Source organism: Nanorana parkeri, unplaced genomic scaffold (genome assembly GCF_000935625.1).
Source record: "Nanorana parkeri isolate BGI_ZX_2015 unplaced genomic scaffold, ASM93562v1 scaffold207, whole genome shotgun sequence".
In the NCBI taxonomy this organism is placed as follows: Eukaryota; Metazoa; Chordata; class Amphibia; order Anura; family Dicroglossidae; genus Nanorana; species Nanorana parkeri.
In genome coordinates this window covers 637,375-649,824 of record NW_017306475.1, presented here as the reverse complement: position 1 = coordinate 649,824, position 12,450 = coordinate 637,375, and the positions used below count along the sequence as shown (strand labels likewise).

Here is a 12,450-nt window from a genome sequence, read left to right as displayed (position 1 = left end):
TTTTTTCTATAAACTTTTAATCTTTTTTACATTTTATTTTTATTTACTTATTTATTTTTATTAAATATTTTTATTTTTTACTTTACTTTTAGATGCTTCGGGGAAATATTAGGAGCCTAAACAAAATAGAAAAAGAGTCTGAGAACACAGAGTCCTCAATCTTTTTTCTGTATCCCCAGTTATAAATGAACAGGAATCTTCTATACTGAGCGTTCCTGTTCATTGATAACATGAGGACAGAGTATGTTTACTATAACCACAATCATGAATGAACAGGCGGTAATGTAGATCAGCGGTCGCCAACCTTTTTTTCCCCCCTAGCTTCAGCACCTCCCCCAACCACCCTCGTGCCTCCCCTTCCCCCACACTGAGCCACTATTACCTGGCTTTTCCCCAGTTTTTCTGTGTCCCGCAGCCTGCTCAGTCCGGGTACTGACGAGATGCCCCACCTCCTGCAGAGTCCGCACTATACTGAGAGTCGCACATTCCTTGTGACTGCTGCTGCTTGAGTCAGTGAGAGGCAGCCCGGAGCCTCCATGTTGCTTCAATGACGGCCCAGCCTGCACGGCATCAGAGGGGCCTGGGGACCACCAAAATTTTCTCGCGGACCACCAGTGGTCCACATCCACCGGTTGGCGACCGCTGATGTAGATCACTTCCCATTCATTTATAATTGATGATATAGTAACCATACTATGTCCTCATTTATTTACAAACACTCAGCGATCACTGATCGCTAAGTGTTTGTACCTCACTCTGCTTCCTGACAGCTGTCACAGAAGGCTGGGTGAGCGGTGCGGGGAGGAGAGCTTGATCTGACAGCTGACTCCTCTCCCGCCCCACCGGCCGGTCTCCTGTGACAGCAATGGGTGTTTTGCCAAAAGTGCCATTTATATCAGTGCATCCCTATTAAGAAGGATTTAGATGAACTGTAGTAACTTTTTTACTTTAAATCTATCCATGTTAAAATATTAATATTTGTCACAAACCTGGACATGTAATAGAAAAAAGCCATACAAATAGTACATTCCTTCTTACCTCTTAAACCTTTCTATCCATAGGCAACCTCTTTGATAAATAGAAAGGTTTAGAAGGCAGGGGAGCATGGCGCTAAGCTCATCTTTTATAAGAAAATTCAAGATTTGCAAATAACTTAAGCGTTATTGTCTCTGGAACTGCAGATTGTTCTGGGATGTGGTTTTCCCTGATGGTAACCTCTACAAGTGGATGTACAGATTACATTTTCTTTTTTTTTTTCTGTTGTTTATTAAAAGGCTGCCTTTGTTGTACATTTTTTGTAAGTTTGCATCTGTTTTAATTTATTAGTTCGTTTCAGCCAAGGTTTTTTATGTTTGTGACCTTTATTCAGGACCCTGTACTTACAAATAGGTATATGTTGGACTAGCCTAATGCTATCAAATGGCCAATATATAGTTACAACATGAAATTGTCCAGTGTTTAAACTGCAAATATTTGAAATAGGCAGCAATTAGTACATTGCTCTTTTGGTATCTGAACAGCTCTCAGTTTGTTTTTAGCAAATGAGTCAATCTTTGTTAGTACAATATCACCTATAATATCAATATGAAAAGAATCAGTCTTCCTGAACAATTAACCTAATTAGTTCCCTATCCATAGCCACTAGCTTTTTAAATTGTAAATCTCCTTTAAGTAATCCTGCCTTTGGTGATTTACTTCCAAAGTGATTATGTTTATTAACTGAATCTCTCTGTCTACTGCATCATCAGTTTTCTGAAACATCTTATTATTTCAGCAATTCCCACCATAGCATAAGCTACTAAGTCTATCATTCTGACTTCTATCTTTCCCCATGAACTAGATTCTTGCTTTCTGTTTATATAATATCATGGTTTGGATTATGGTCCCCTAGGTCTCACATATGCTTTGTATACAGTAGATATGGCTCAAATAATATTGTCATATAGAATTTTTCCCATCAATGTTTATCGCCTTTGTTGAAAGAAATGATTTTTCTCGTAGAAATGTATCTTCCGCTCTGACATTTAAATCATTGGTAGAAACCTACCAAACATTATTTGTTAATCACTGAATTTACTATTCTTCTTTATTAAGACATTGCTGAGAAATAAAATAATATATATTGTTAAACCACTTCCAGTGGGTTCACGGAAATGTATGTCCTCCGCTGAAAGTGGCTATACCAAGAACACGGCTGCTGCTGCAGCCGTGTTCTAGGTACTGTTTTAAACAGCAGACACATTCTCTGGCTTCTAGAGCCAGAAGAAGAAGCTGGTGAAGCAGATCTCTGATTTATCAGCTTCTTTGGGGTCCCTAGGTGACATTAGGGGTTTGAAGGAACCCTGATTTCTCCATAAAGAGGACCTGTCACATTATATTTGCTTGTTTGCCCCCTATGTGATAGCAATAAAGCTGAGTGTAAAGTAAAAAAAATGTAAAAATTAAAGTAACAGATACAAAAAATTTAAAATGCAAAAAAAAAAGTAAAAGTCCCCCGCCCCCCTCGTGCACGCACATACAACGCAAACATATGTCGGATGCACGTACTTGCAAAAACGAAAATTGTGCCACACATGTTACATATCGTCATGAGCGTCATCACGTGCAACATAAAAAATTGCAATTAGCATCTTTTTATTCTACAGTATCTCTGCTTTCAGAAAATATATAATTGTTTGGGGGTCTGAAACTGTTTTCTAGCCAAAAATTTAGATTTTATCATGTGTGTGCAAATGTAAGAAGTGGTTAAGTGGTTAACTTTGAAAAAATATTTTTCATCTAGTTCTTAATTTCATAAACAAAATTGTTTATATGCAATGCTAATATTTTAGCCTTAGTGAAGATAATTTATTATAATAAACAATTACAAATCTTGATTCTTTAAAATAACTAGATCAAAGGGCACGCAAATCAGCATATTTATTCTATATACTCATTCAGGAAGGCAGCAGGATATCCACTTGTTTTCAATAGATATTTTCTGTCTATAAATAAAGAATTCCATTTTATACTAAGCTTTATCTATGCATTGGTCCAAATGAGTATAAGGAACGTGTACAACTATTTTTCTTTTACACTCCACTGATGTTAGAATTGTATAGTGTGCTGTATGTATTGTGTACTATACATATAGAAGTAGTGTGGTTTTGTTGCTTTGACTTATTTATAGACAAATATTTTGTTTTATTATTAATCTAATTTCACCATTTTTTTTTTAGGGTTGAATTCAAAACTCTCCTACAGCATATCTTCTGGAGATAGCATGGGTCAGTTTCAGATTAACAAAGATGGAGCCTTAAAGCTAATAAAGTCATTGGACAGGGAAAGCCAGTCATTCTATAATCTTGTGGTTCAAGTTCATGATATGGCACCTCCACCAGCATCTAGATACACAAGTTCAGTGGAAGTATCAATAATTTTACTAGATGTCAATGACAACCCACCAAGTTTCATCTCTCCAAAACTGACTTATATCCAAGAGAACACTCCTACAGACACTATTGTTTTTCGGGCACAAGCCACAGATCCTGACAGTGGACCAAATTGTTATATTCAGTATTCATTACTTAGTTCACTGGGAAATAAATTTAGCATTGGGAATATTGATGGAGAGGTGCATCTGACAGGTGAGCTGGATCGAGAAGATGTTTCCAACTATACCTTAACAATCATTGCTACCGATAAAGGGGAACCACCAGTTTCCTCATCTGTGGATGTCACAGTTATGGTGCTTGATGTCAATGACAACAACCCTCGCTTCTCACAAAGTGCTTTTAAAGTTGAAATAAGTGAAGATACCCTAACTGGAACAGATCTTATCCAGGTGGTGGCATCAGATGCAGATGAAGGATTAAATGGAATGGTTCGTTACAGTATCATAGAAGGAAATCCAAACAATGACTTTAGGATTGATTCAGTTACTGGAGTAATCTCAATAGCTAAACCTTTGGACCGTGAAAAGAGGTCTTCATACTCGTTGGTTGTCCAGTCGTCAGATCGTGGAAGCAATTCACGGACAGACACAGCAACCGTTAGCATTATTCTAACTGATGTTAACGATGTGGTTCCTAAATTTGAATTATCCCCCTATTCAGTTAATGTTCCTGAAAATTTGGAGACCTTGCCAAAAGTTATTCTTCAGGTAAGTGACATCTTACCTACATGATATAGGAATGTACTGAAGAACCCGCTGTCGACTTAATATTGCAATAGTTTTTTTGCAAACATAATGGATAGCTGCTTTGATAATCACCTTTTCAAGGGTGCATTTGTAATTTAAGTTTTAACTGAAATGATTACCTAGGGGATGTATGAACTTTTGTAAAATATTTGAAAACACTTTGTAGAAAATCTACAAGCTTTAATGTATTGATTTATTTGGTAGAAAATGCATATCCAAACCTAGCTTTTGAAGGAAAGCTAGTTTTCAGTTTAATTTATTTCTGAAAAGGGTGATATTCAGCTAGCTAAATGATGCATGGTATGTTCCAATATTTGAGATTGCAGTTTCCATCCATAATATCCATATTTTTCCTATAATATTAATCAGTACTGGTAATGAAGTTATTCATTTTTATGAATAAATACCTGACTGACAGCTAAACATGAGTGTATAGCCTTTGAAAAAGATACTTATTGGCTATGCAACACTATGACCAAGTTTGATTCTATTTGGTCAAGATGGATAGTTGCCCACTGCCCGCTACTGTCGTGAAATGCTTGTTTTTCTGCCCTTTGATATCAATGGGAATGTTTGAGATTTTGAGGTGTATGTTACACTGTGCGATGTTCATTGCACATTCTCTTGTATTCTCTTGTTTTTGAAGGAACTAGGCATTTTTCTCTTTTTGATTATTATTTTTGTTTATTTTAATTTTTGTATTGTATTGTATAGTACAAACCTGTAATAAAAAAAAATATATGATAAAAAAACTAAATTAAATCAAGATACGAATGGACTTCGAAAATAAGTACTCCATATATTTACTGCTTTAGGTTGTAGCTAGAGATGACGATCAAGGGCTAAATGGAAAATTGACATATGCACTAGCTTCTGGCAATGATGATCGGGCCTTCAGACTATCAGCAAATGGACAGCTTAGCATAGTAAAAAGTCTGGACCGAGAAGTGAAAGAGCAGTATATATTACTGATCACAGCAGCAGATTCAGGTACGTTTCCTTTTGTATTCTTATATTGTGGCAGGTTGAAATTTCCAAATAGGTTTCAATCCCAGTTAAGGAACTATAAATGTTTTAGAGTCACTTTTAATGGGGGTCATTTTTTGTTGCTTGTTACCTGGCGAATATTTTCTTTACAACTTACCAAATGCTTTAGAATCCGGGCCACAGGGATAATTCTTCCACATCACTAAAGTTAGACAGCTAATTGCCCTAATGGAATCTCCTCCTTGCTAGCTCAGAATGCTGCAGAATCTAGATAAATCTTTGAAATTTAAAGATTTATCTATTTCCTTTTTTGCTACTCTATTAACTACATTATATACCCAACTTAAATTGCACAGCACATTCTCAGCCTGTTTTCTTCTCTTGTAACTTCTAGTCTCTTTGCCTTTCAGACGTCTCTTAAAGTGGATGTTTCTCATCTTTTGCTGGTGGCAATTTCTATCAGTTACAACAGGGATCAAAATTTCCACTCGCCTGCTCGCATTTGGCGAGTGGAAATGCAGTGCAGGCAAGTGGAAATTCAGTCAGGCTTGAGTCAGTAAGAGGGCGGACAGTGTATTATTTTATATGTGGGGGCAGGGAGCTTTATGGTAATATTGTTAAAGCTGTTAATATTTATTTTTGTAACTTTATTTTGCATAAAACATCTAACAATGTAAATAATAAGATTATTTAAGAGTGTGTGTTTAGGGGCGAAGTTAAGGCAGGGGCAGGGTAGGGGTTAGGTGGGAAACTGGTGGCGAGTAACTCCTAAGGCCTGGCTAGTAGCTCAGTACTTGAAATACATTTTGACCCCTGAGTTACAATATCCTTACAGCTGCTGTTCAAAAAATAGATCTGATTGACTCAGAGGAGGGACACCCCTCCACAATTACACTGCTAGCAGGAACAGCAACATCTTAACATGTAGATTAACACAGTCTGGCAGGTAAACATAAAGGCATTCGTCAGCTCTTCAATTAGGAAGATCAGCATGTTTTTCAAATATAATGAATGCAGCTTGTTATAAATATGTATTGTGTAAAAAAAAGATTTTTTTTTACAAATAATGAAAACAGATATACAGAATCAGTTTACTGTTACAAAACCTTACAAGTTTCTAAAGTAGAATTAAAGTCTTTTTTTTTCTACTGCTAGTAACCAGTAGATACTGTATATGCCCCAATATTTAAAAAAAGTTGGCAAATACCATTTAACTAACCGGCTTCCGAATGCTGTGAAGGAGGAAGTGTGGGTGGGCGCATGCACACTAAAGATCCTCAGAGGCGGAGAGCGCCGCTGACACTGAATGCACACAGCCAGGCAGTTGGGAGCGTACACTCACGACAGACTCTGTGGGACCTGAGGAGTCTACGCTGGATCAGAGACCGACACCAAATGAGTGGAAGTAAGAACTGTTCAGATCAAGAGGCATCACATAAGGTAAGTCTTTATGGGGGGGGGGGGGGATTCTAGCTTTAGTGTCACGTTAACATAAAAAAAGACCACAACCATTACAGTTTGCCTTTAAATTGGAGTTTTGTTTTATTCGGCTGGAAGAATTTTATTAGGAACATATGGCTGAGTTTTAATAACAAATCTGTTCAGATATCAGAATATCATTCATAGTGCATGAAGTGTCGAGAAGTGTGTCAGTCTTACTCAGGTTCCATTGAATGATGTCACAAACAGAGGATTACTCCATGGCTTGTCTTGTTGATTCTCAGTTAAATGATGATGTTTATGTGTATCTAATAAGAATACTAATATTATCGTATACATTCTAAAAAAAATGACACAAGCAGTTCATGAAAAATATGCATATCATTGTTCCAATCAGTGCCAGGATGTCTGTGATGAAGTATCATACAATTCCGTTTATATTTGTGTGTATGGCAATGTAAAACAAATCTGTCTTCTGAGGCATATTACTGCTAGCTGTCCTTAATCCACCTCTTGTGTAAGTGATAAATGCTGTGCTTGAAAGAACACACAAATGAGGATTTTTGCTGGAGCTATTAATGTGAGTTTTGTATTAACATAATCAATGCATGATCACTGCTTTTCATTTTTGTTTTGGAATCTGCTTTTTAGAAAGAGATCCCTGTAATAATTTCTCTCCCAGGGAATTTTATTATAATGTGCAAATTCGCTCAAGTGGCCTGTACTTAAATCTCTATGGGAAATGTTATGAAACCGTGACAGTCTTCAGATTGCAGATACTAGCCTATCATTCTACCGTGCATGTTTGCCAGAAAAGCTACAGGCATCTGTGTGAAAGAGTTTTTATGGGACTGTTACAGCGTGCAAGTGTATAAATCATTGTTTTGTATAGCTGTACCTTGCTTTGTGAGCAAGCCAATGAGAAAATACTTCTCTCTTCCTGTATCTGCCAGAGACACAGAGAGATAGGTAAATATTAGGTTCTGGCTACGTGACAGGAATAGTACTGGTAATGCTGCTTTGTTCATTAATGTCTTTAACTCTTTGAACATTTTCTATAGGGAAATCACCCACATTCCACCCATCAACATCCATTTATTTATTGGTTGCATCATTACTGAACTTCACATCTGGAAACCTGCAAACAGTCAGGGTCTACTGTTTGAATACATAACTTGGATGCAGAGTCCAAAAACCTTCTATAAAAAATGCAACTGAATCTATACATATTACCGGTGTTTTATAGAATTTGCACAAAACACAGACAGACATACCTAGAATGCATCTATTTATTAACAGTGGAGCAAATACATTGTTATAGACTCCATAACAACAAATTACTTGTTAGTTTTAATCATACTGCATTTCAATACTACTCCATTGCTGGCAATACACTTGGCGGTTTTCAAACAATTTAAAAGAAAATGATAAGATTAAATATAAATATATAACCTGCTGGTGGTAGGTTGCCTCAATCTATTTTTGTGATTCAAATCTGTTTTACTTACTTAAAAACTCCTGTGGTTATGGCCAGTGTTATATACTATGAATCATGGATGTGGTTAGTGTTCTAAAATTTAGGGTCAGATGAGCACTCCACGGAAAAACATTTTACAAGCGTTTGCAAGCAAATTGATGTGTTGCTAGTCCAATAGTGCTTCAGCTTAGCTAAAATACAAAATTTGTACCTGGATACTGGACGGACTGGCAATTACATTAGGGAGCCCTGTAAGCTTATCTTATGGCACAGATAGAAAGCTTTGTAACAGTATTTTTAGTGATGTATGTACTGTATCTACAATTAATATTTGATACTTCTTGCTCAAGAGGTTTTGTACAAAGTCTGTCTCCACCCTATTGTACATCCAGTGTTTTTCTCATCTTCACTTCCACATCTAAAAGGAAAACAACTAACATTATAACAAACAATCTTAGAGTTAAATAGTTTGTAAAAAAAAGTTATATAATTACAACCAAACGTTTCTTTGATTGCCAATGATACTATTCTCACACAAAATTATTGTTGGCTTCACAATCAAAATGTGAACCTCTACACCCCGCCTACACTTTATCCACCATCACTATTTATGTGAAAGATTAATTGCATCAGTAATGTCCTCCTTCAGTCCCTAAAGAACAGATTATTGGCTTGGTGTCACACATAAAAATGTGCTTCCACATTTGAGATCCTCACTTGATGCAAGGTTGAATGGACCCTTCTTATTAAATGCCCTTTGAATCAGGTGAAATAATTATAAACTTGTTTCTCATACAAGGCCAATTTTCTGTCAAATAGGGGTTTTTAGACTTAATCTGGTGGTGATGAGCAGGTTTTTTGGGAAGCCAACAATTCTTTCTTTTCAAAATGCATTGGGACCAATGGGTCATATAGGATTCCAAATACACTGTAACTGGTCATCCAGTAATGCATTATCGCCCTCAATATGGCTTAGGTGATGAACACATATGTGCGTACGGCCAAATCATTTAACGGTCTGGGCACTAACTCCAAAGCTTTAGTTGTGTAGTACATCCCTTATGTTTAGCATATAATTGAACTTACTGTCACATGTTAGCATACTTTATCCTGTTGGTCCTTTTAAAAATACTGGTACTGCTACTGTTATTTAGTAAACCAGGGATATTATCTAAAATGCATATATAGAAGCATTTAATCTGTAGCATATAATTTTCATAATATGTAAACATAGCATTCATCATTCAAAAGGATCACATTGCATATGCATTTATTGAGGGAAAAGTAGGCTTTTCTCTTTTTCAGTGGATGTAATCTTAGATTGTTTACATTGCGACTTTGGGTTAAATTATAGGGCATTTAAGAAAAGCACACTAAAACAAACACACTCGTTGTAAAGTCTAAAATACTTTTTCTTTACCAAATTTGCCAATTTAAAATGAAATTTGGTATACTCCCATGCTGTTATACAAAACATCTGGGTATAAGTTGACTGATATAGGATGATCTCAGGAAAGTGGTAAAACAAACAAATTGATTGGGAATGTGAATGTGAAGTAAGGACAGTAATGAAACATTTCATGCCTGGAGCAGCTGTGTCACCTATCTCGCTCATTGGTACATTGTTTTCAGTTGCTTAGACTCTTTCCCTGCATTATAGAGAGCTGTTCACAAATTACCTCCCGCAGGACATGCTTAAATCCTAAACTCCATGTTCATATCTTTTAGCTATGCTCACGGGATCCCCATTTAATGCAGTCGCTGGCAGGCAAATCAAACAAAAGTAAAGCCACGTGATAAAGGTGTGAAAATAATTCACTTATTAGTAAAACATAAAGTTACAGCTCATCTTCAGAATAGCTCCCGAAGGAACCAATTTCAGTTCATTGCTTTAGTGAAAGTAGTGAAATACTATCCAGAATTCTAACACTACATCAGCTTTTTTCATTTTTATATAAATATCTATGGAGTCATTTTCATTATAACTTCTTGCAGACATACTGTATATTCCACTCAGTGTGTGCACAACCTTTATGCAGGGTGAAGCAGCCAGAAAACAAATCTGGCTCACCCTTTTTTAAAGCTGAAACCAAGCCAGATCTAAAAAAATTCTGTATTAGGTATTCATTAAAAATAATAAAAAGTATTTTTAAATGCAAACTTGAATTTGACTTGGTATTACTCTTTTGTAATTCCTCTGGACTCTTGGTGGGGGAGAAGAATAATTAGGAGTATATCAGTTGTCATGCAGGTACATGTGCTGATAAAAAAAATGCTAAAGGAGGAGAGAATAGAATGAGCAGAGAGATGAGCTAATTGGTTTTCTGCTTTATCTACATTCAGTCACAAGCTAAGGGAAAGGAGGTCACTTCCATTTGTGGCTTGAAAAAGAGGAATCTCCTTGAATAGTGTTGCCCTAATTTGCCTAAAGCTCGCTGTTTGTCCTACTTTTTCTTGCATTGTTTTTAACCCCATTTTTTTCAACAAAAAATACTGTGGTCATTTATACCGGCTTTTTAGCGGTGCAACTGCCATCTTCTGTCATCGGTTCCCTGCTTCCACTTCCCTTGCTCCCACGGGCTGCTCCTGATTCCCAACCTTCTCCCCGCACTCAGATCCCCTTGTGGTCTTTCGTCCTCCACACATCTTTTAGCTGCCCTACCAAACCTCCTTTTTTAATAACTGGCGCTCCTGTTATACCAGCTCTTCCACAGCTGCTGATCTGTCCAGTTCTCCGCTTCAGCTTTTACAGATAGACAGATTCTTCACCCCTTCCAGACCCAAGTTCCAGCTCCCATTCAGAGGCATCTCCTCACCGAACCCAGCTGCTGGTTTTTTTTTTTTTATCCCACTTGTGTTGCAGTGCTACATGACCAGTGTGCTGGTCAGTTGTTTTATGCCCCGATCACAGATGCACACATCGCTACAATCAACTTCATATAACTAAGTGTTTTTTTAACAGTACAGAGCTTTCCTTTGCAGTTTGATAATTGTGATTACATTTTATAATTGTTCCCATACCCAACACCTCATCGTGTGCAACATTGTTATTTTTCTTTACAGTAACATCCTCTCCTATTGTACTAGGCTGTGGTGCTCTTGTGTATTTTTTCATGTTTCCAGTTAAGGGAAAGGAGGTGATCACTACTACAGTAGTCAGGTCACCAATCTGGCTGTGATGTCTGGCAGGGCTGTTTAATTCACAGAAATGTTTAGACAAATATATATATATATATATTCTTTGGCAGTTAAAAACAGCCTTCTTAAATATGCCTATGTTGATAATCAATAACTCTATATCTAGCCTTCTGCCCAGACCTCTGGATCCTAACAACTGACTGGTATTGCTAGTGACAGATTCCCCTTAAAGCAACCTTGTGAGCTTACAAAAAATCTTCTGCTAAAAGTTCCCTGCACTCTATCTGAGATATACTCATCTCTCAGATGGCCTGTATTTCCAACCCTTCCTCCAGTCCAGCCCTGCAACCTATCTCACTGTTCGACATTATACTCTTTGGGAATTTTGGATGCCCAGGTTATGTCCATATGTGATGCTGAGCCTCCATAATTGAAATAACTGAAATCCAATGAATGAAAGGTGTGGGCCATGGACAGCAAGTCTGGGCAGAAATGAAAGAACTTACTGCAGCTTTTAACACACATGGTGAGAATCTTACAGTATGCAGTGAAATCCGAGTTAGCAATTTCAGTAGAGCAATTTTCAACAGAGGAGCCTGTAAATCAATACATTGCTATAGCTAAGGTTGGAGTTCAGCTTTCCTTTAATCAGCTCATCCCTCACAGTTATTACCTTATGTATCACTTGCTCCTCCTAGTGGATTGTAAGTTATCACAAGCATGGTCCTTCTAATCCACTTGTATAGAAATGGTATTGTAACTGTACTGTCTCCCTATATTTTATAAAGCAGTCCACAAACTGTTGGCTCTATATAAATTCTGTATAATGATATACAAAATATTCATCTTGTAATTGATGGTTTACCTACAGGTTGGCATTTAAATACAAATACATACTATTCCTCATGGTTTGTATACAGTATATGGGTATGTTAATATTCAGGTATATTAGTGAAACTTGATATGAGCATCATCCCAGATTTGGTGATCATTTACTAATTTTTGCTTTGTTCTCGTACAGTTTGTTCTGTTTGTAGATGGTTGGTATGTTCCATTTTCACCTCACATTTTTATTGGATTCCTTTAATCTATATTTGTGGCAGGAAATAGTTACATAGTTGTTATGGCTGAATAAAAATACTTTGATTTATGTTAATACTGAATCCTGCTAGGAAAAAAATGTGCCCCACATATTTAAAATATCTGTTCAGTATAGCCCTAAAAAAGA

The 12,450-nt window shown here is 36.8% G+C and overlaps 1 protein-coding gene across 1 annotated transcript in view; it reads left to right on the top strand.

Moving 5' to 3' along the window:
* Positions 1–12,450, top strand: part of FAT4 (FAT atypical cadherin 4) — a 240,981-nt gene that overhangs the window by 175,749 nt on the left and 52,782 nt on the right. Inside the window, exons 5-6 of the mRNA XM_018555668.1 lie at positions 3,219–4,141; positions 4,996–5,170. Coding sequence (XP_018411170.1) covers positions 3,219–4,141; positions 4,996–5,170 — 1,098 coding nt within the window. The remainder of the gene's footprint in view (positions 1–3,218; positions 4,142–4,995; positions 5,171–12,450) is intronic.